Source organism: Gorilla gorilla, chromosome 6 (genome assembly GCF_029281585.2).
Source record: "Gorilla gorilla gorilla isolate KB3781 chromosome 6, NHGRI_mGorGor1-v2.1_pri, whole genome shotgun sequence".
In the NCBI taxonomy this organism is placed as follows: Eukaryota; Metazoa; Chordata; class Mammalia; order Primates; family Hominidae; genus Gorilla; species Gorilla gorilla.
In genome coordinates this window covers 158104932-158124958 of record NC_073230.2, presented here as the reverse complement: position 1 = coordinate 158124958, position 20027 = coordinate 158104932, and the positions used below count along the sequence as shown (strand labels likewise).

At 48.1% G+C, this 20027-nt stretch overlaps 1 protein-coding gene across 6 annotated transcripts in view; it reads right to left on the bottom strand.

The window, feature by feature from the left end:
• ZNF398 (zinc finger protein 398) overlaps positions 1–20027 on the bottom strand; it is a 53716-nt gene that overhangs the window by 21172 nt on the left and 12517 nt on the right. Inside the window, exons 1-2 of one of the 6 annotated variants that reach the window (XM_055392323.2) lie at positions 14232–14356; positions 7126–7521 (exon numbers count right to left, since the gene is read on the bottom strand). Coding sequence is in view for 3 of the 6 variants with exons in the window: in XM_055392321.2 (XP_055248296.1) it covers positions 7126–7521; positions 12979–13218 (636 nt within the window). In the remaining 3 variants the exon portion in view is untranslated. The other 5 variants (XM_004046437.4, XM_055392321.2, XM_055392322.2 and 2 more) reach the window with 5 other exon arrangements.

Here is a 20027-nt window from a genome sequence, read left to right as displayed (position 1 = left end):
CCTGAGCTCACGTCATCCTCCGATTTCAGCTTCCTGAGTAGCTGGGACGAGTCAGGAAGTGACATGCCACTATGGCGAGTCAATCTTTAGAAACATAATTTTTGTAGGGATGGGTCTGGCTATGTTGCCCAGGCTGGTGTCCTACACCTGGCCTCAAGCAATCCTCCAACCTCAGCCTCCCAAAGCCCTTGAATTACAGGCTTGAGTCACCACACCTGGCCTAAAAACTAGTTTTTGCCTTTCCTCAATATTTTTTGGAAGTCAGGTTGTCAGCCCATTGTCTCTACTAGGAAAGAAAAAACTTAGGAAAAGATCCTGGTGGCAAGGAGCCAGAGCAAAGAGGAGGAGGGAGAGACAGGGTGAGGAGGTGGTGGTGGGACAGGGAGGAGGCAGGGCAAAGAGGAGGAGACACAGTGCCAAAGGGGCACTGGGGAAATCTGAGGAATCCTGGGAGAGCTCCAAGGGTCAAGAGGGCAGCATTGGGGAAAGCCCACCTCCTCCCGACAGGCCTCCATGGGGTGCAGAGCAGAGATACCACCTCAGCCAGCAGCCCGCCCCCACTCTAGCCCCCTCAGTTTAAAAATCTTTACTGTTTACTAAGTGCCTCCTGACTGAGAAGACTATATGGGGTACTGAAAGGATACAGGAAAAATAAGACACAGACCAATCTCTAGGAGTTCACAATGATTTCAAGAAGAAACGTGATAATCTAAAGCTGTGAGCTTCTGGAGGGTGGAGGACTCAGAGTTACTCAGAGTTAGATACAAATGCAAAGCATACTTAATTCACACTAGAAAATATTCTGAGTATCCACTACATACAAGGTTTTCCCTAAGCATTGAGATAACTAAAATATGGTTTCTGCCCCAAAGGGGAATGTGACTATCTGCAAATGAATGACATGGACAAGACATGGGGCTGGCATGACTCAAAAAGAGATGTGACTTTGGCTAGTCCTAATGGGAATGGAGAAAACATTCAAGTGGAGGAAACTGAAGAGTGCATTCAGAGGAGGACTGTGAATTCTGCCTCATTGGGGTTAAGACTGCATGTAGGGAATGGCCATATGCAGAAGAGAATCCCACTTCCTAGTATAAATTGGTCTATACTCTCAGCTCACTGCAAGCTCCGCTTCCCAGGTTCACACCATTCTCCTGCCTCAGCCTCCCAAGTAGCTGGGACTACAGGCGCCCACCACCACACCTGGCTACTTTTTTGTATTTTTAGTTGAGACCCCCATGTCAGCCAGGATGGTCTCGATCTGCTGACCTTGTGATCTGCCTGCCTTGGCCTCCCAAAGTGCTGGGATTACAGGCGTGAGTCACCGCGCCTGGCCTAGAAGAGAGGATTTTTTGGTGTTCCCAACACAAAGAAATGATAAATGCTTCAGGTGATAGATATGCTAATTACCCTTCTTTTATCATTACACTTTATACAAATGTATCAAAGAATCACACTGGCTGGGCCTGGTGACTCACACCTGTAGTCCCAGAACTTTGGGAGGCTGAGGAAGAAGGATCACTTGAGGTCAGGAGTTCGAGACAAGCCTGGCCAACATGGGGAAACCCCATCTCCACTAAAAATACAAAAATTAGCCAGGCATGGTGGTGCATGCTTTTAGTCCCAGCTACTCGGGAGGCTGAGACACGAGAATCGCTTGAGCCTGGGAGGTGGAGGCTGAAGTGAGTGGAGACTGTGCCACTGCACTCCATCTTTCTAACAGAGACAGAGTGAGACTCCATCTCAAAAAAAAAATTTTTTTTTTTTTTTGAGGAAAAGTTATTTTAGACCTGGAAATTGGCATTCAAATTTAAGAGCAGAAAAAGAGCATTTTTTTTGAGATGGAGTCTCACTTTGTAGCCCAGGCTGGAGTGCAGTGGCGCGATCTCAGCTCACTGCAAGCTCCACCTCCCAGGTTCACGCCATTCTCCTGCCTCAGCCTCCCGGGTAGCTGGGACTACAGGCACCCGCCACTATGCCCAGCTAATTTTTTTTGTATTTTTAATAGAGACGGGGTTTCACCATGTTAGCCAGATGGTCTCGATCTCTTGACCTCATGATCCACCTGCCTCAGCCTCCCAAAGTGCTGGGATTACAGGCGTGAGCCACCACGCCCAGCCGAAAAAGAGCATTTTCAACAAAGCAAGGACACAAAAGTTTCTCATATTTCAATTTAGTAAATCTTTAATACATTTTGACTAGAATCAAATGCATTTTAATTTCATTAAGAAATATTTAAGAGATGGCCAGGCGCGGTGGCTCACACCTGTAATCCCAGCACTTTGGGAGACCAGGGCAGGTGCATCACTTGAGGTCAGAGTTCCTCTAAAAATTCAAAAATTAACCAGGCATGGTGGTGCACACCTGTAATCTCAGCTACTTGGGAGGCTGAGGCAGGAGAATCGTTTGACCCCGGGAAGTGGAGGTTGCAGTGAGCCAAGATCACGCCACTGCACTGCAGCCTGAGCAAGAGGGAGACTCCATCTCAAAAAAAAAAATCTTTAAGGGAAATCACATTATTTTATATATGATTTTAGAGTCTAAGATGGACAGTTTAACTGTTAACCACTTATTCCAGATAAGACAATAACTTTAACTTACCTTTACTATTATTCTTAAAATAAATACTAATTTTCTTTTTTTTTTTTTGAAACGGTGTTTCGCTCTGTCGCCCAGGCTGGAGTGCAATGTCATGATCTCGGCTCACTGCAACCTCTGCCTCCTGGGTTCAAGCAATTCTCCTGCCTCAGCCTCCCGAGTAGCTGGGATTAGAGGAATGCGCCACCATGCCCAGCTAATTTTGTATTTTCAGTAGAGACAGGGTTTCACCATGTTGGTCAGGCTGGTCTCCAACTCCTGACCTCAGATGATCTGCCTGCCTAGGCCTCCCAAAGTGCTGGGATTACAGGTGTGAGATACCACGCCAGGCCCTGAATACTAAATTTAAATTATCCCAAGGAACTTCTGGAGGAGCTCCAGATGCACAAACAAAATGTACTATGGAGAAGGTTCTCTATGAGAAATGGCTCCAATATCCTTCCCAGGTACTTCCTCATCCTCCACCCCACTTCACAGAAAAATCTGAAAAAGTTGTTGATCATCTTTCCTTTTTTTCTCTTCGCATTCACTCTTCAAAATCTGCTCCATTCAGTCTTCTATCCCACCAGTCCACACAAGCAATTATTGTAAAAGCCACCAGTGACATCTATGCAGACAAATCATACTCAATGTCCTCATCTTTCTAAACCTCCCAGTAACATTCAACATAAATGACAACTCTCTACTTGGGATGCGTTTTTTTCTCCTTGGCCCTGTGACACCACATACTTTCCTGTTTGTTTTTTCCTCTACCTCATCAGCCTTTCCTTCTTTTTGATTTTTATTTTTATTCGTTTTTTGGAGATGGAGTCTTGCTCTGTCGCCCAGACTGGAGTGCAATGGCACGATCTCGGCTCACTGCAACCTCCACCTCCTGGGTTCAAGCGATTCTCCTGCCACAGCCTCCCGAGTAGCTGGGACTACAGGCGCCTGCCACCATGAGCCACGGCGCTGGCCCAGCCTTCCTTCTTAATCTCCTCTGCCGGCTCCTCCTACCACCGGACTTGGTCCTGGACTCTTTTTTTTTTTTTTTTTTTGGAGACAGAGTCTTGCTCTGTCGCCAGGCTGGAGTGCAGTGGCACGATCTCGGCTCACTGCGACCTCCGCCTCCCGGGTTCAAGCAATTCTCCTGTCTCAGCCTCCCAAGTAGCTGGGACTACAGGCGAGCGCCACCACGCCCAGCTAATTTTTGTACTTTTAGTAGAGACGGGATTTCACCATGTTGGCCACAATGGTCTCGATCTCTTGACCTCGTGATACGCCTGCCTTGGTCTCCCAAAGTGCTGGGATTACAGGCGTGAGCCACCGCGCCCTGCCGGTCCTGGATTTTCTTTTTTTCTTTTTTTTTTTTTTTTGAGACGGAGTCTCACTCTGTCGCCCAGGCTGGAGTGCAGTGGCGCCATCTCGGCTCACTGCAAGCTCCGCCTCCCGGGTTCATGCCATTCTCCTGCCTCAGCCTCCCGAGTAGTTGGGACTACAGACGCTCGCCACCACGCCCGGCTAATTTTTTATATTTTTTAGTAGAGACGGGGTTTCACCGTGTTAGCCAGGATGGTCGCGATCTCCTGACCTCGTGATCCGCCCGCCTCGGCCTCCCAAAGTGCTGGGATTACAGGCATTAGCCACCGCGCCCCGCCCTGTCCTGGACTTTCTTAGTCCACTTTTAACATCTCTCCTGAAAGTATCACAGGCATTTCAAACCTAACATTGTCAAAGGGGAACTCCTAATTTCCTCCCACCCCCAAGGCCACACTTTCCCAGGGTATTCCCCTCAAGGAAACTCCAACACCATCTACCCAGTTCTTCAAGCCGGAAGCCTGAGACAGTAAACCTAACGTGGTTAAGAGCATCTGCTCTGGAGCCAACCTAGTTAAAACACAACTTTGTTATTTATATTAACTATGTGATCTCGGGCAAGTTGGGTTCTTCTGAGACTCATATTCCTTAAAATAAGTAGAACACTTAGAATAGTAAGTTCTAACTAAATTACCACACAGTAAATTTATAATTATTCTTTTTTTTTTTTTTGAAATGGAGTTTCGCTCTTGTTGCCCAGGCTGGAGTTCAGTGGTACAATCTCCCCTCACCGCAATCTCCGCCTCCTGGGTTCAAGCGATTCTCCTGCCTCAGCCTCCCAAGTAGCTGGGATTATGGGTATGCGCCACCATGCCCAGCTAATTTTTTTGTATATTTAGTAGAGATGGGGTTTCTCCATGTTGGTCAGGCTGGTCTCAAACTCCTCACCTCAGGTGATCCACCTGCCTTGGCCTCCCAAAGTGCTGGGATTACAGGCGTGAGCCACTACGCCTGGCCTACAATTACTGTTCTTAATGCCTTATTTCCTAATTCCCATCAGTAACTCTTTTTTTTTTTTGAGATGGAGTCTCGTCCTGTTGCTTGGTCTGGAGTGCAGTGGCGTGATCTCGGCTCACTGCAACCTCCCCCTCAAGTTCAAGCGATTCTCCTGCCTCAGCCTCCCAAGTAGCTGGGATTACAGGCGCCCACCACCAGGCTCAGCTAATTTTTTTGTATTTTTAGTAGAGACGGGGTTTCATCATGTTGGCCAGGCTGGTCTCAAACTCCTGACCTCGTGATCCGCCCGCCTCAGCCTCCCAAAGTGGTGGGATTACAGGCGTGAGCCAATGCACCCGGCCTTCCCATCAGTAACTCTTATTGTCAGTTCTACCACCAAACATCCTGCATCTGTCCACTTCTCTCCATCTCTACAACTGCTACCCTCATCCAAGCCACTTGCATCCCTCCCTGCCTTAGTATTTCCTCCCTTCTTCAGTTCTTCCCCTACGATCCATCCTCCACAAAGCAGCCAAAGGGATTCTTTCAATACATAAAACTGGCCGGGCGCAGTGGCTCATGCCTGTAATCCCAGCACTTTGGGAGGCCGAAGCGAGCGGATCACGAGGTCAGGAGATCAAGACCATCCTGGCTAACATGGTGAAACCCCATCTCTACTAAAAATACAAAAAATTAGCTGGGCATGGTGACGGACGCCTGTAGTCCCAGCTACTCAGGAGGCTGAGGCAGGAGAATGGCGTGAACCCGGGAGGCAGAGCTTGCAGTGAGCCGAGATGGCACCACTGCACTCCAGCCTGAGCAACAGAGTGAGACTCCATCTCAAAAAAAAAAAAAAAAAAAAAATATATATATATATATATATATATATATATAACCAAATATAATTCCTCTGCCTCAAACCCTCCGATTTCTCCTCATTACACCTTAGTTAAAAATCCAAATTCCTTTCCTTGGTCTTAAATGCCCTACACATCAGTGATTCACAACCCTAGTCATATATTAGAATCATCTATGGAGGTTTTTAAAAAATTATTCATGCTTAAGATCCATCCTGGACCTATTAGGTCAGAATCTGGATGTGATGCTCACCAAAATTTTAAAAGCCTACCAGGTGATTCTTCTTTTTTGTTGTTGTTGGAGACGGAGTCTCACTCTGTTGCCTAGGCTGGAGTGCAGTGGCGCAATCTCAGCTCACTGCAACCTCCATCTCCCGGGTTCAAGCGATTCTCCTGCCTCAGCTTCCCAAGTAGCTGGGATTAAAGGCACCCGCCACCAAGCCCAGCTAATTTTTGTATGTTTAATAGAGATGGGGTTTCGCCTTGTTGGCCAGGCCAGTCTTGAACTCCTGAACTCGTGATCTGCCTTTCTCGGCCTCCCAAAGTGCTGGGTTTACAGGTGTGAGCCACCATGCCTGGCCAATTTTTGTATTTTAAGTAGAGACAGGGTTTCACCATGTTGGCCAGGCTGGTCTTGAACTCCTGACCTCAGGAGATCCACCTGCCTCAGCCTCCCAAAATGCTGGGATTACAGGTGTGAGTCACCTCGCCAGGCCTTTTTTTTTTTTTCAGAAGGAGTTTTGCTCTTGTTGCCCAGCCTGGCGTGCAGTGGCATGATCTCGACTCACTGCAACCTCCAACTCCTGGGTTCAAGCTATTCTCCAGCCTCAGCCTCCTGAGTGGCTAGGATTATAGGTGTATGCTACCACAACCGGCTAATTTTTGTATTTTTAGTAGAGACAGGGTTTCCTCACGTTGGCCAGGATGGTCTCAAACTCCTGACCTCAGGTATCTTCCCATCTCAGCCTCCCAAAGTGCTGGGATGAGCCACCGCGCCCAGCCTCAAATAGACTGATTTAAAAGAATATTTATGTAGTCTCCTCCCCAAGAATCTGGCACACAAATTAACGAAGAAAGAAGCAGCTCATGGGTAATGGGTAGGAGAAACCAAAAGAGAAAAAAAATCCATCTACCAGATAGCCAACTTTGGTCCGGCAAGAGGTTTCCAATCTGAATCTTGGCACTCTAAATGGGTACTAAATTGAACATAAAATGTTTCCCAAATAGACAAACATAAAACACCTTCATGATTCTTTCAGCCTGAGATATTTTAAGAAACTTTAAAAGGAAATAAAAAATCTAAGTAACTGAATGACCAAGACTACTACTAATGTAAGTTCTAGTGGTACCACTTTACATCTGGAAATGAAGGTATTACCTTTGGGATATCTCCCTTAATACCTGGAGGGAGCCGCAGGATCCAGAAGTTCCTGTTGCGCAGCAGGTTCTCCAAGTTCTCCAGCCGCCTCTGCAGCAGCCCGTACTCCTGCAGCAGGGTTCCCAGCACGGCCCACTTGCCCTCCAGCTGGGTCCCAAGCTCGGTAACTGTCTTTTCACAGCTGGCTAGTTTCTTCTCTGCTGTCCCTGTCCGACCTTCTAGGTGTAGGAGTCGCCGGCTGTGGATCTCCACCTTCCTCTCTATAGCCTGCACGGCGGCCACCACTGTCCACAGAGAGATAGCTGCTGTCTGCAGGTGTGCCTCATTTGCTGCTGGGGGTGTAGGAAGAGGAAGGGGCTGCAGGGATGTAAGGCACTCGGAGTCCCATTCAGATGTCTGCATGCAGTGGAAAGATGGAACAAGACATTGAGTGTTAGAAAGAACCCTAACTCCAAACTAAAATCAGATAAGGACTGCTTAACTGTCCAGCAGAGATTAATTTGAATATAGTTCTAGTACTGCCTGCGTATGCCTCATCTTTCTGGAGCTCACTGGCATCAACAGCCAAGAGACCTGATTTGGTGGTTCTGGGATAGATTGGGTAAGACAGTGAATTAATGAAATTGGCTCTTGAACTAGTCTGGTATATTTCCTCTGCTATAAGGCCCAGCTTAGGTTGCTGCAGCATCCTCTATCTCTGGAAAAGGCAAATGTGCACAAGGATCCTTTCCAGGCCTCACTGAACCTAGTGCCCTCTGATAAATCCATTATAGACTTATGCTCTAGACCTGTCAATCACCCTGTTTACAAACTACAACCACACCATTCAGTAATGGCTGAATAAGCTAAGAATCTTGAATCTGAAGAAAACATGAGAGCTGTTTTCAGATAATGAGGGTTACAAAACAGAAGGCAGAACAGCCTTGTTTCATCTTACACTATGTTACTCCAGAGGGCAGAACTAGAACCAACATAACGAAATTTTCAGACAGGCAAACTTTGGCCTACAATAAATACATTTTTTTCTTTTTAGAGACGGGGTCTCGGGGTCTCGGGGTCTCATTATGTTGCCTAGGCTGGCTCGCTCAAGCAATCCTCCTGCCTCAACCTCCTAAGTAGCTGGGGCTACAGGTGTGTGCCATTGTGACCCACTAATAAATAATTATTGAACTATTCAAAAAAAGAAATTCTTGCTGGTGCGGTGGCTCATGCCTGTAACCCAGCACTTTGGGAGGCCGAGGTGGGCAGATCACCTGAGCTTGGGAGTGCGAGTCCAGCCTGGCCAACATGGTGAAATCCCGTCTCTACTAAAAGTACAAAAATTAGCCAGGTGATGGTGCACATCTGTAACACCAGCTACTCGGGAGGCTGAGGTAGGAGAATCAGCTTGCACCTGAGAAGTGGAGGTTACAGTGAGCCAAGATTATGCCACTGCACTGCAACATGGGCAACAGAGGGAGACTGTGTCTCAAAAAAAAAAAAAAAAAAAAAAGAGGCTGGGCGCGGTGGGTGGCTCACACCTGTAATCCCAGTACTTTGAGAGGCCGATCACCTGAGATCGGGAGTTCGAGACCTGCCTGACCAACATGGAGAAATCCCATCTCTACTAAAGATACAAAAATTAGCTGGCTATCATGGCGGATGCCTGTAATCTCAGCTACTCAGAGGCTGAGGCAGGACAATCGCTTGAACCCAGGAGACAGAGGTTTCGGTGAGCCGAGATCGCATCATTGCATTCCAGCCTGGGCAGTAAGAGCAAAACTCCGTCTCAGAAAAAAAAAAAAAAGAAAGAAAAAAAGAAATCTAGGCCAGGCGCGGTGGCTCACGCCTGCAATCCTAACACTTCGGGAGGCCGAGGGGGTGGATCACGAGGTCAGGAGATCGAGACCATCCTGGCTAACACGGTGAAACCCTGTCTCTACTAAAAATAGAAAAAATTAGCCAGGCGTGGTGGCGGGCGCCTGTAGTCTCAGCTACTTCGGAGGCTGAGGCAGCAGAATGGCGTGAACCCAGGAGGCGGAGCTTACAGCAACCCGACTTCGCGCCACTGAACTCCAGCCTGGGTGACAGAGTGAAACTCCGTCTCAAAAAAAAAAAAAAGAAATCTTTAAGGGAAATCACATTATTTATTATTTATTTATTTATTTATTTATTTCTTGAGACAGAGTCTCGCTCTGTCGCCCAGGCTGGAGTACAGTGGTGCCATCTCAGCTTACTGCAACCTCCGCTGCCTGGGTTCAAGCGATTCTCCTGCCTCAGTCTCCCGAGTAGCTGGGACTACAGGAGCGTGCCACCATGCTCAGCTAATTTTTTGTATTTTTAGTAGAGACGGGGTTTCACCATGTTAGCCTGACCTCGTGATCCGCCCTCCTCGGCCTCCCAAAGTGTTGGGATTACGGGCGCGAGCCACCGTGCCCGGCCACATTATTTTATATATGATTTTAAAGTCTAAGATGGATAGTTTAAATGTTATCCACTTATTGACTGAACCCAGGAGGCAGAGGTTACAGTGAGCCAAGATTGTGCTACTGTACTCCAGCCTACGCGACAGAACGAGATTCAGTCTCAAAAAAAAAAAAAAAAGAAAAAAAAAGAAATTTTTGTTGAATGAATGAATAAATAAATAGGCTTGCATGCAAACCAGCCGCCTCAGGGTGTCTTCTATAGCTTAATTTTTTTTAATTTTTTTTTATTTTTAGAGACAGGGTCACCGAGGCTGGAGTGCACTGACATGACCATAGCTCCTTGTAACCTATAACTCCTGGGTTATTGATCTTTCCAAGAAAATAAAAGGCTGCTCCAAAATAATTTACTTTGAAACAAAGAGTAGTATAAAAGGAAAAAATTCCCACAACAAATAAGTTGGACTAGCATGATGTATACAAAGCCTTCTAACTCTATGAACCTGATAAGCCACTCTCTGACCACAACCTCCCATCTTTCCAACTCACCCACTACTTTATTCTCATTTCACCTAGTCCTTTGACCATTCCATTTGCTCCTGGTATCTGCCCGTTCCTGGCTTTTTTTCTCTAGTTGGTCACGTCAGTCACTTCCAACTCCCCTTCTCTCATGTCTTTCTGCCTCACCTGCTCAGCTAACCTCCGGCCTTGAATCAGTCCAATCATTCTTTCTCCATTCCTGTAAGCAGATTAGTAAGCGTGCCTAGAGGAAATCACCAGGTAAACTGCTGTCACCACATACCAGTGGTTTCTAAGCTTAGTGGGGATCTCAACACTGACTCGTGCCCTCCACGCCGCTTGTCCCATTCCATAAAGTGGCTACTACAAAGCCTCAGCACAGTCCTTCAGCTTTTAGTACAGTTTGTCCTCAAACTAACATGAATAAGAATCACCTGGAGGGGCCAGGCACGGTGGCTCATGCCTGTAATCCCAGCACTTTGCAAGGCTGAGACAGGTGGATCACCTGAGGTCAGGAGTTTGAGACCAGCCTGACCAGCATGGTGAAACCCTATCTCTACTAAAAAATACAAAAATTAGCTGGGTGTGGTGGCAAGCGATATAATCCCAGCTACTTGGGAGACTGAGGCTAGAGAATCACTTGAACCCAGGAGGCGGAAGTTGCAGTGAGCTGAAATCGTGCCACTGCACTCCAGCATGGTGACAGAGCAAGACTCTGTCTAGGGCGGGAGGGGAGGCGGGGGGGGGGGGGCGCGGGGGGCGGGGAAGAATCACCTGGAGATCTTGTCAAAGTACAGATTTTTATTCAGTAGGTCTGTAAGGAAAACTGAGATTCTGTTGGGTTTTGTTTTTGTTTTTTTGGGATGAGGTCTCACTGTCACCCAGGCTGGAGTGCAGTGGTGTAATCTCAACTTACCGCAACCTCCATCTCATGGGCTCAAGCGATTCTCCCACCTCAGCCTCCCGAGTAGCTGGGACCGCAGGCACACACCACCATGCCCTGCTAATTTTTGTATTTTTGGTAGAGACAGGGTTTCACCATATTGCCTAGGCTGGTCTCAAACTCCTCAGCTCAAGTGATCCACCTGCCTCAGCCTCCCAAAGTGCTGGGATTACAGGTGTGAGCCATGGTACACAGCCTGAGATTCTGTATTTTTAACAAATTCCCAGGTGATGCTGACACTGAGTAGTAAGACTTGTCTGCTGCAGCCCCCACTCTCAGAAGATGACATGTCCTCTTACTTTGAGATGGAAATTAATCAGACCTAAATTCATTCAACTTTCTCTTCATACTCCTCGCTTCAAACTTATCAGTAACCAAATCTAAGTTTTCTTCTTTACTTCCTAAGGAAGTTGCATCCTATTTAAATCTTAACTCTCCACATTTGCTTCACTTATGCCAACCCCTTCCACCTTTTTGGGTAGGTTGTTCCTTTCTTAGTGTCAATCTGTCTCCTGATTCTTCTCCATAGGGTGGACTGGCACTGTTCAATACAGTAGCCACTACCTACATGTGGCCACTGAGCATCTGAAATGTGGTTAGTTAAATTGAGATGTGCTATGAGTATAAAATACACGAGACTTTGAAGACTTAGTATGAAAAAAATATTTGTTTGTTTGCTTGAGACAGGGTTTCACTTTGTTGCCCAGGTTGGAGGGTAGTGGCAGGATCACAGCTCACTGCAGCCTCCACCTCCCTGACTCAAATACCTCCCACCTCCTGAGTAGCTGGGAGTACAAGTGCATGCCACCACGCCTGGCTAATTTAAAAAAAATTTTTTTTTTTTTTGTAGAGATGGGGTCTCCCTATGTTGCCCAGGCTGGTCTTCAACTCCTGGGCTAAAGCTATCTTCCCACGGCAGCCTCCTGAAGTGCTTGGGATAACAGGCTTGAGCCACCACACCCGGCCATTAATGTTTTAAATCGATTACATGAGGCCGGGCGCGGTGGCTCACGCCTGTAATCCCAGCGGGCGGATCACGAGGTCAGGAGATTGAGACCATCCTGGCAAACACGGTGAAACCCCGTTCTCTACTAAAAATACAAAAGGACCCGGGCGTAGTGGCACGCGCCTGTAGTCCCAGCTACTCGGGAGGCTGAGGCAGGAGAATCGCTTGAACCGGCAAGGCAGAAGTTGCAGTGAGCCCAGATGGCGCCACTGCACTCCAGCCTGAGGGACAGAGTGAGACTCCAACTCAAAATAAATAAATAAATAAATAAATTGATGACATGTTGAAATAATATTTTGCATATATTGAGTTAGATATATAATTAAAATTAATTTCATCTATTTATCTTTATTTTTTAACTTCTCAAAATTTTTTTTTTATTTTAGAGACGCGGTGTGGACTGCCTCGAACTCCTGGGCGCAAGTGATTCTTCCGCCTCAGCCCCCAGCCTAGCTGGGACTACAGGCGTGCACAACACAGCGCCTGGCTTTTTACTTTTTAAACGTGACGCCTAGAGAATTTAAGCAGGGGTGTCCAATCTTTTGGCTTCCCTGGGCCACATTGGAAGAACTGTCTTGGGTCACACATAAAATACTGATCATGATAGCTGATGAGCTAAAAAAAAAAAAAAAAAAGACAAAGAAAAAGGTCCGTGCATAAATCTCATGATGTTCTAAGAAAGTTTACGAATTTGTGTTGGGCCGCATTTAAAGCAGTCCTAGTCCGCATGCGGCCTGGGGGCCGCGGGTTGGACAAGCTTGATTTAGAGTTTTGTATGCGGCTTCCCTTATATTTCTATTAGCCAGGACTGGCACAGACACAGGATCATCGCTACCATCCCACCTATACACAAAAAAAAAGGTTGGAAAAAAGAAAAACAGGTCCAAGAGTGGAGATGGCACTTCCCTCCGCTCTATCCCCTACCCATCGCTGCTCTTCCTCCTTTTCCCAGTCACCCCTCATGTGCCAGGGTGGCTCCTGACCCAGTACAATCGCTCTCCTAGAGGTGACCAAAGACCTCTTGGGTGGCAAATGCGATCAGTGCTTTCCCCGCGGCCTGACCGTCCCCTTCTCATTCTACGGGGCTGCGTGCAGGCGCGGCCCGGTCGCCTCGGTCGCCCTGGCAACTGGCCGCTGCCGGCCCCCGCAGGCCTTGGCAAACACCCGCGAATGAACCGCCACGCACGCGAGGCCACTCCAGCCTCCGGGTCCGCACCATTCATTCGGCAGCTATGTCGGGAGGGCCTCCCGCGTGTCCCTCCGGTGCCGGGAGCCCAGGCGTCACGCAGCGCGGCGGGAATGCGCCTCCGCACACTTAAATGCCGCCCGCGCCACCGCTCAGATTGCTAGTGACGACCGCTCCCGCGGCCGCGAGAATGGCTGACGGCTCCCCAGCCCAACCCCGCTGCGCGTCTGGCGGGCAGGCGTGGGGCTGACACGCAGCAGGCACCCCCTCGACTTCAACCCAACTGCAGGGCCCCGGGTCTCATAGCTGCCTGCAAGTCCCCCTCAGACCTGCGGCCCAGCCTGGTGTCCCCGGGTGGGCGGTTTCACACCCACCCGCTAAGTCCCCTCACGCGAGGCTGCAGCCGCCAAGCACGGGCGACAGGCGACGTGGCCGGCGGGACCCGAGAACGGCGCCTGTGCCTGGCAGCTCCCTGCCCGCCCGCCTTCCTCCCTCGGGGTCTGGGTCTCGGGGGCTCACAACACTCGCGCGCGGCCGCCCTTACCGGGGCCGGGGCCGCCTCAGCCATGGCCCTGCGCTGTCTAGCCCGGGCCTCGGAAGTCGCCGCCGCTGCCGCCGCGCCCGGCTCCAAGCAGGCCCGGCCGCCGGGTCCTCTCCACAGGCGGCGCCGACCCGGCCCTGCCTTCCCCGCACGGACGGGACTCACGCGGCCGTCGGGGCTCGGGACGCGCAGGAACGCGGCGGAGGCGCGGTGCAGCAGGCGGCGGGTCAAGCTGGGGTCGCGAGGCCGACTCCGCCGCACTCCGCCCGCAGCGGCCCCTTAGCTGGCGCTTTGTGGGCAGCGAGTGCACCGGGAACCGCGCGGGCCTAGACGCGCCGCAGGCTCGCGCTGCCCAGCCGCCGCGGCCAGCGCGCCCCCTGCCGGCCAGCGCCGCCCGCGTCGCCTCCGCCCCTTCCCCCCAGCTCTTGGGCTTCGGTGTGGGGAGGGTTGTTATTTGGGGCCCACGTGTGTTCCGCTTTCTCACATTCCCACGAGAAGGTTCAGCTCACCGCAGTTTAGGACCCAGCCGCAAAGCCGGGCTCATTCTGGGGAGTGATTTTCTTCACGGAGGCTCGATACGCAGGCGCCGTCTGCAGGGAACAGCTTCTGCTGAAGGGCAGCCGTATTTAGAACAGCGGAAATGTGCAGGGTGAGAGTAAGGGGGACAGGGCTGAAGGGAGCCTATGGGTGGAATGAGTGACGGAGAGGCACAATTTTGGAATGAAGAAGATATAGATCATTTGCGGAAATTACAAATGTGGTTGCCAAGGTGAGGCGGTTCACGTCCCACGCGGCCCGTGTTGGGATCAATAATATTTTAAGGTCTCCTTCACATCTCGGATTATTGACTCTCCGGGGCCTGGTCTGGAAATGGGATTCTTAATTTTTGTTTATTTATTTATTTAGAGACGGACTCTCACTCCGTCGCCCAGGCTGGAGTGCAGTGGCGGGATCTCGGCTCACTGCAACCGCCTTCCGGGTTCAACCGATTCTCCTGCCTTTGCCTCCCAAGTAGCTGGGATTACAGGCATGTACCACCATGCCCAGCTAATTTTTTTTTTTTTAAGTGGAGACGGGGTTTCACCATGTTGGCCAGGCTGGTCTGAAACTCCTGACCTCAAATGATCCACCCGCCTTGGCCTCCCAAAGTGCTAGGATTACAAGCGTGAGCCATTGCGCCCGGCCTTATTTATTGATTTATTTAGAGACAGTCTCCCTCTGTCGTCCAGGCTGGAGTGCAAGTGGCACAAACAAGGATCACTGCAGCCTTAAACTGCTGGGCTCAAACGATCCTTCCCCTCAGCCTGCCCGAGCATCTTGGACTACAGGCGCAGCTACCAAGCCCGGCTAATGTTTTATTTATTTGTATTTATTTATTTACTTATTTATTTTTCTGTAGAGACAGGGTCTCGCTATGTTGCCCAAGCTGGAGGAAGTGGAATTCCTGAGAGCAGAAGAGATCGAGCTTGGGGTTACGGTTTGCTGCGTCTGAGCTAAAGGACCTGCGAGAACAGGCCGGGCGCAGTGGCTCACGCCTGTAATTCCAGCACTTTGGGAGGCCGAGGCGGGCAGATCACCTGAGTTCCAGACCAGCCTGGCCAACATGGTGAAACCCCGTCTCTACTAAAAAATACAAAAATTAGCCGGGCGTGGTGTCGTGCACCTGATATTCCAGCTGCTCCCGAGGCTGAGGCAAGAGAATCGCTGGAACCCAGGAGGCGGAGGTTGCAGTGAGCAGAGATGGCAGCACTGCACTCCACCCTGGGCGACAGAGCTAGACTCCATCTTAAAAAAAAAAAAAAAGGACCTGCGAGAACAAAGTGTTTTCTGGGGAGGTTGTGTTTTAAGTCAACAGAGTGTAACAGCAGTAGGTTCCTTGCCCAATGCACATAGCAAGTCTATATGCAGAGACACCAGGTTGCAGCAGAGAAAGAGGTCTAATCGTAGGGCCACCTAAGGAGGAGACAGGAAGAAGCCTCACATCCATCTCTCCTAGGAATTTGGGAATTTGGGGTTAGAGTCTGTAAGGGTAATGGAGTTGCCTGATTGGTGGGAGAGTGCTGGTGAAATCGTGGTACAAGGAGATGAAGAAACTACATTCTCATGCTCATCCCAGTCCTCTGTGGGGGGTCTTCAAACTGGTTGAACTCAACTGTTTCACCGGAACTCGTGGTCTGAAAAGCATCTTAAGTGATCCTTAAACAAAAGCCTTATGATTCTAATGTCAGAGATCCTGTCTACAGGAACAACAGGGATGCAAATCAATTCTTAGTCTGATGTCTGAAATCCTATCTATAGGAACAATAGAGATGCAAATGTCAGTATCTAGTGCCTTGTGACTATTAGCAACAAGGAAGTAGGCCGAAGTGCAGCCTGATTAATGCTTAATTATAACTATATTTCTGTCCAGAACCTGCATGCAATTTTTGTCAACCCTGTTGGGGCGGTTTCATGTGTGTGGTGATAGGATAAGCACATGACCCTGGTTTTCCAGGAAGTCTTCATTTCAAACATGTGTGAATCAAACCCTGCAAAACCTGTATTTCAACACATGAATCAAGTCAATGCCCATAACAGTATAACTATCTGTAAATCACAAAAGTATGAGAACTATCCTGTTGGGGCAACTGCTCTTGAGCAGACTAAGTTACTTTTAGCCTGTGGCTACGTATGCAGTCCGTAATTTGGGATTTACCTGAATATACATATTTGTCAGATGGTGAATGCTTAATAATGAAAATTGCCATTCTCTGACTCACAATATGAGTAGGTTACAAAAAAATAATAATCTGAATTTTCTTGGAAAGAAAATTCTGTTGTATAATTTTATTATTTAAAATGTAGTAGCCGAGAAGCCGGGCACGGTGACTCACACCTATAATCCCAGCACTTTGGGAGGCCGAGGTGGGTGGATCGCCTAAGGTCAGGAGTTGGAGACCAGCCTGAACAACACGGTGAAACCCCATCTCTACTAAAAATAGAAAAACTAGCCGGGCGTGGTCGTGGGCGCCTATAATCCTAGCTACTCAGGAGGCTGAGGCAGGAGAATCACTTGAACCTAGGAGGAGGAGGTTGCAGTGAGCGGAGATTGCACCATTGCACTCCAGCCTGGGAAACAAGAGTGAAACTCCATCTCAAAAAAGAAAAAAAAATGTAGTAGCCGAGCACAGTGGGAGGCCGAGGTGGGTAGATTGTTGGAGCCCAAGAATTCAAGGCCAGTCAGGGCAACCTGGTGGGACCCTGTCTCTATAAAAAAATTACAAAAATTAGCCTGAAATGGTAATGCACACCTGTCGACCCAGTTACTCGGGAGGCTGAGGTAAGATAACTTGAGCCAGGGAGGTTGAAGCTGCAGTGAGCTGTAATAATACCACTGCACTCCAGCCTGGGCGACAGACTGACATCCCATCTCCAAAAAAAAAGTAGTAAAGTTTTCAAGTTTGATGTTATAAGGCAAGAACAACAATTTCTGTCAGATGCTCCTATGGCCATTTAACAGGGACATTTGTATTACTAAATAAGACACTTCCAACTGAGCTCCATAGAAAGCAAGGCTACCTCTCTGCTTTAATATGGTAATATTACCACCAACTTATTAAATGTTCCTTCCTTGAATAGGAATATATTAAGACAAGAAATTCTTCCTATTTAATTCTTGGCCTTAAAAATTCTTTGGATGGTACTGGCATTTCATGAAGCAATTTCACTGACTGAAGCTTTTTGTGTACTGTTTAAAGAAGATGCACAATATTTTCAGAAGCAGATGTAAGGTTGTTGTACTAACTTATTTTTAATTTATAATATTTTTGTCTGCTCTTGCTGCTATACATAATCACTAGAGAAAAAAACTGTCCTAAAAGTTTGGATCTAGAAATGTGACTATGAAACAATTTAATTGGCTTTCTTGGGGGGTTGTTTGTTTGTTTTTTGAGATGGAGTTTTCACTCTTGTTGCCCAGACTAGAGTGCAATGGCGCAATCTCTGCTCACTGGAACCTCTGCCTCCCGGGGTCAAGTGATTCTCCTGCCTCAGCCTCCCAAGTAGCTGGGATTACAGGCATGCGCCATCATGGGGGCTAATTTTGTATTTTAAGTAGAGACGAGGTATCACCATGTTGGCCAGGCTGGTCTCGAACTACTGACCTCAGGTGATCTGCCCACCTCGGCCTCCCAGAGTGCTGGGATTACAGGCGTGAGCCACCGCACCCTGCCAATTGGTTTTTGAGTTAACAAAATAATCCCAGTTTCCATCTGCATCTTGACTTTCCCTGCATATGCACACCAATTTCAGCATCTTCCCTTGCATAGAATCAAGGACAGATTTTTTTCAGCATGTATCATGTAAAAAATACACTGATAGCACATCAATTTATTCAGCAAGTTCCAACAAACTCTTTTGTCTTCAAGCAACCATTGGTTATTGGTAAATCTTGCTACATTGGTAATATTCTCTGAAAATTACAAAATTAAAGCCTTTATCCGATCAGCTTTAGAAGGACATAATAATTGCACCACCTTGCTTCAGTATCTTGTAAAACAAGACAGTTTCAAAATCTACAATGTTCCTGCTTGCCGCCAGTAATTTTCTTTTCTTTTCTTTTCTTTTTTGAGATGGAGTCTCGCTCTGGCCACCGCGCCTGGCCAGTAATTTTCTATTACATCATTAATACATTAAGCTAGAGGTGGGAGAATCACCTGAGCCTGGGAGGTTGAGTTTGCAGGGAGCCGAGATCATGCCACTATACTAATCAATCATCAATCAATAAAATAACATACATGAAGCTATACCTGTTTTCTGAATGTAAAACTGAAGATGGGAACAAACTATAGTGTGCTTGTGCTCATAGCCTTTACTGTATTTTTCCATGGGAAATTCGACGTTCATGCGTTTCTGTTTACTGATTTTACATTCCATAAATTTTTCTCAAAGTCAGATTCACTGAGACCTAGGAATTTTTCATTAAGTAGGGAAAATGGAATTAATAATTGGTCCTCTGTATGGTCAAACATAAAAAGTTAAGCGTGATTCTTCATATCCAAATATCTGGTTTTTTGTTTGTTTGTTTGTTTGTTTTTAGACGAAGTCTCGCTCTGTCGCCCAGGCTGGAGTGCAGTGGTGCGATCTTGGCTCACTGCAAGCTCCGCCTCCCGGGTTCACGCCATTCTCCTGCCTCAGCCTCCTGAGTAGCTGGGACTACAGGCGCCCGCCACCACGCCCGGCTAATTTTTTGTATTTTTAGTAGAGACGGGGTTTCACCGTGTTAGCCAGGATGGTCTCGATCTCCTGACCTCGTGATCCGCCCACCTCGGCCTCCCAAAGTGCTGGGATTACAGGCGTGAGCCACCACTCCCAGCCCCAAATATCTTATATACCAGATATATACAGTATCTGGTACATATACAGATATATACAGTATATATCTGGTATATAAGACATTTTTAATGTTTTATTGCAGCATTTTTAATATTTCATTAACCTTTTTGTGCACAGCAGAAAATGAATCAGGAAAAATATTTTAGGAATGTTTCCTAAAATAAATCAATATTTAGAATTAAGATCTTGGGGAAATCTCAACCGAAAATGGTTACCAGTCTATAGCAATTATCTCTACAAGCTCTAAAAACATTAGTCCAGGCACGGTGACTCACCTCTGTAATCTCTACACTTTGGGAGGTCGAGGTGGGAGGATTGCTTGAACCCAGGAGTTTGGAGCTGTAGTAAGCCATGACTGCACCACTGCATTCCAGCCTGAGTGGCAAAGCGAGACCCTGTCTCAAACAAAAACAGCCTTCATCGATGCCAACCTATGATAACTTGAAGTCTGTGGATTAGGGCCGGGCGCGGTGGCTCACGCCTGTAATCCCAGCACTTTCAGAGGCTGAGGTGGGTGGATCACCTGATGTCAAGAGTTCAACACCAGCCTGGCCAACATGGTGAAACCTCATCTCTACAAAAATACAAAAATTAGGCCGGGCACAGTGGCTCATGCCTGTAATCCCAGCACTTTGGGAGGCTGAGGCAGGTGGATCACGAGGTCAAGAGATCCAGACCATCCTGGCTAACACGGTGAAACCCTGTCTCTACTAAAAATACAAAAAATTAGCCAGGCGTGGTGGCAGGCGCCTGTCGTCCCAGCTACTCAGGAGGCTGAGGCAGGAGAATGGCGTGAACTCGGGAGGCGGAGCTTGCAGTGAGCCAAGTTCATGCCAGTGCACTCCAGCCTGGGCTACAGAGTGAGACTCCGTCTCAAAAAAAAAAAAAAAAGAAAGAAAAGTAGCTGTAATCCTAGCTACTTGGGAGGCTGA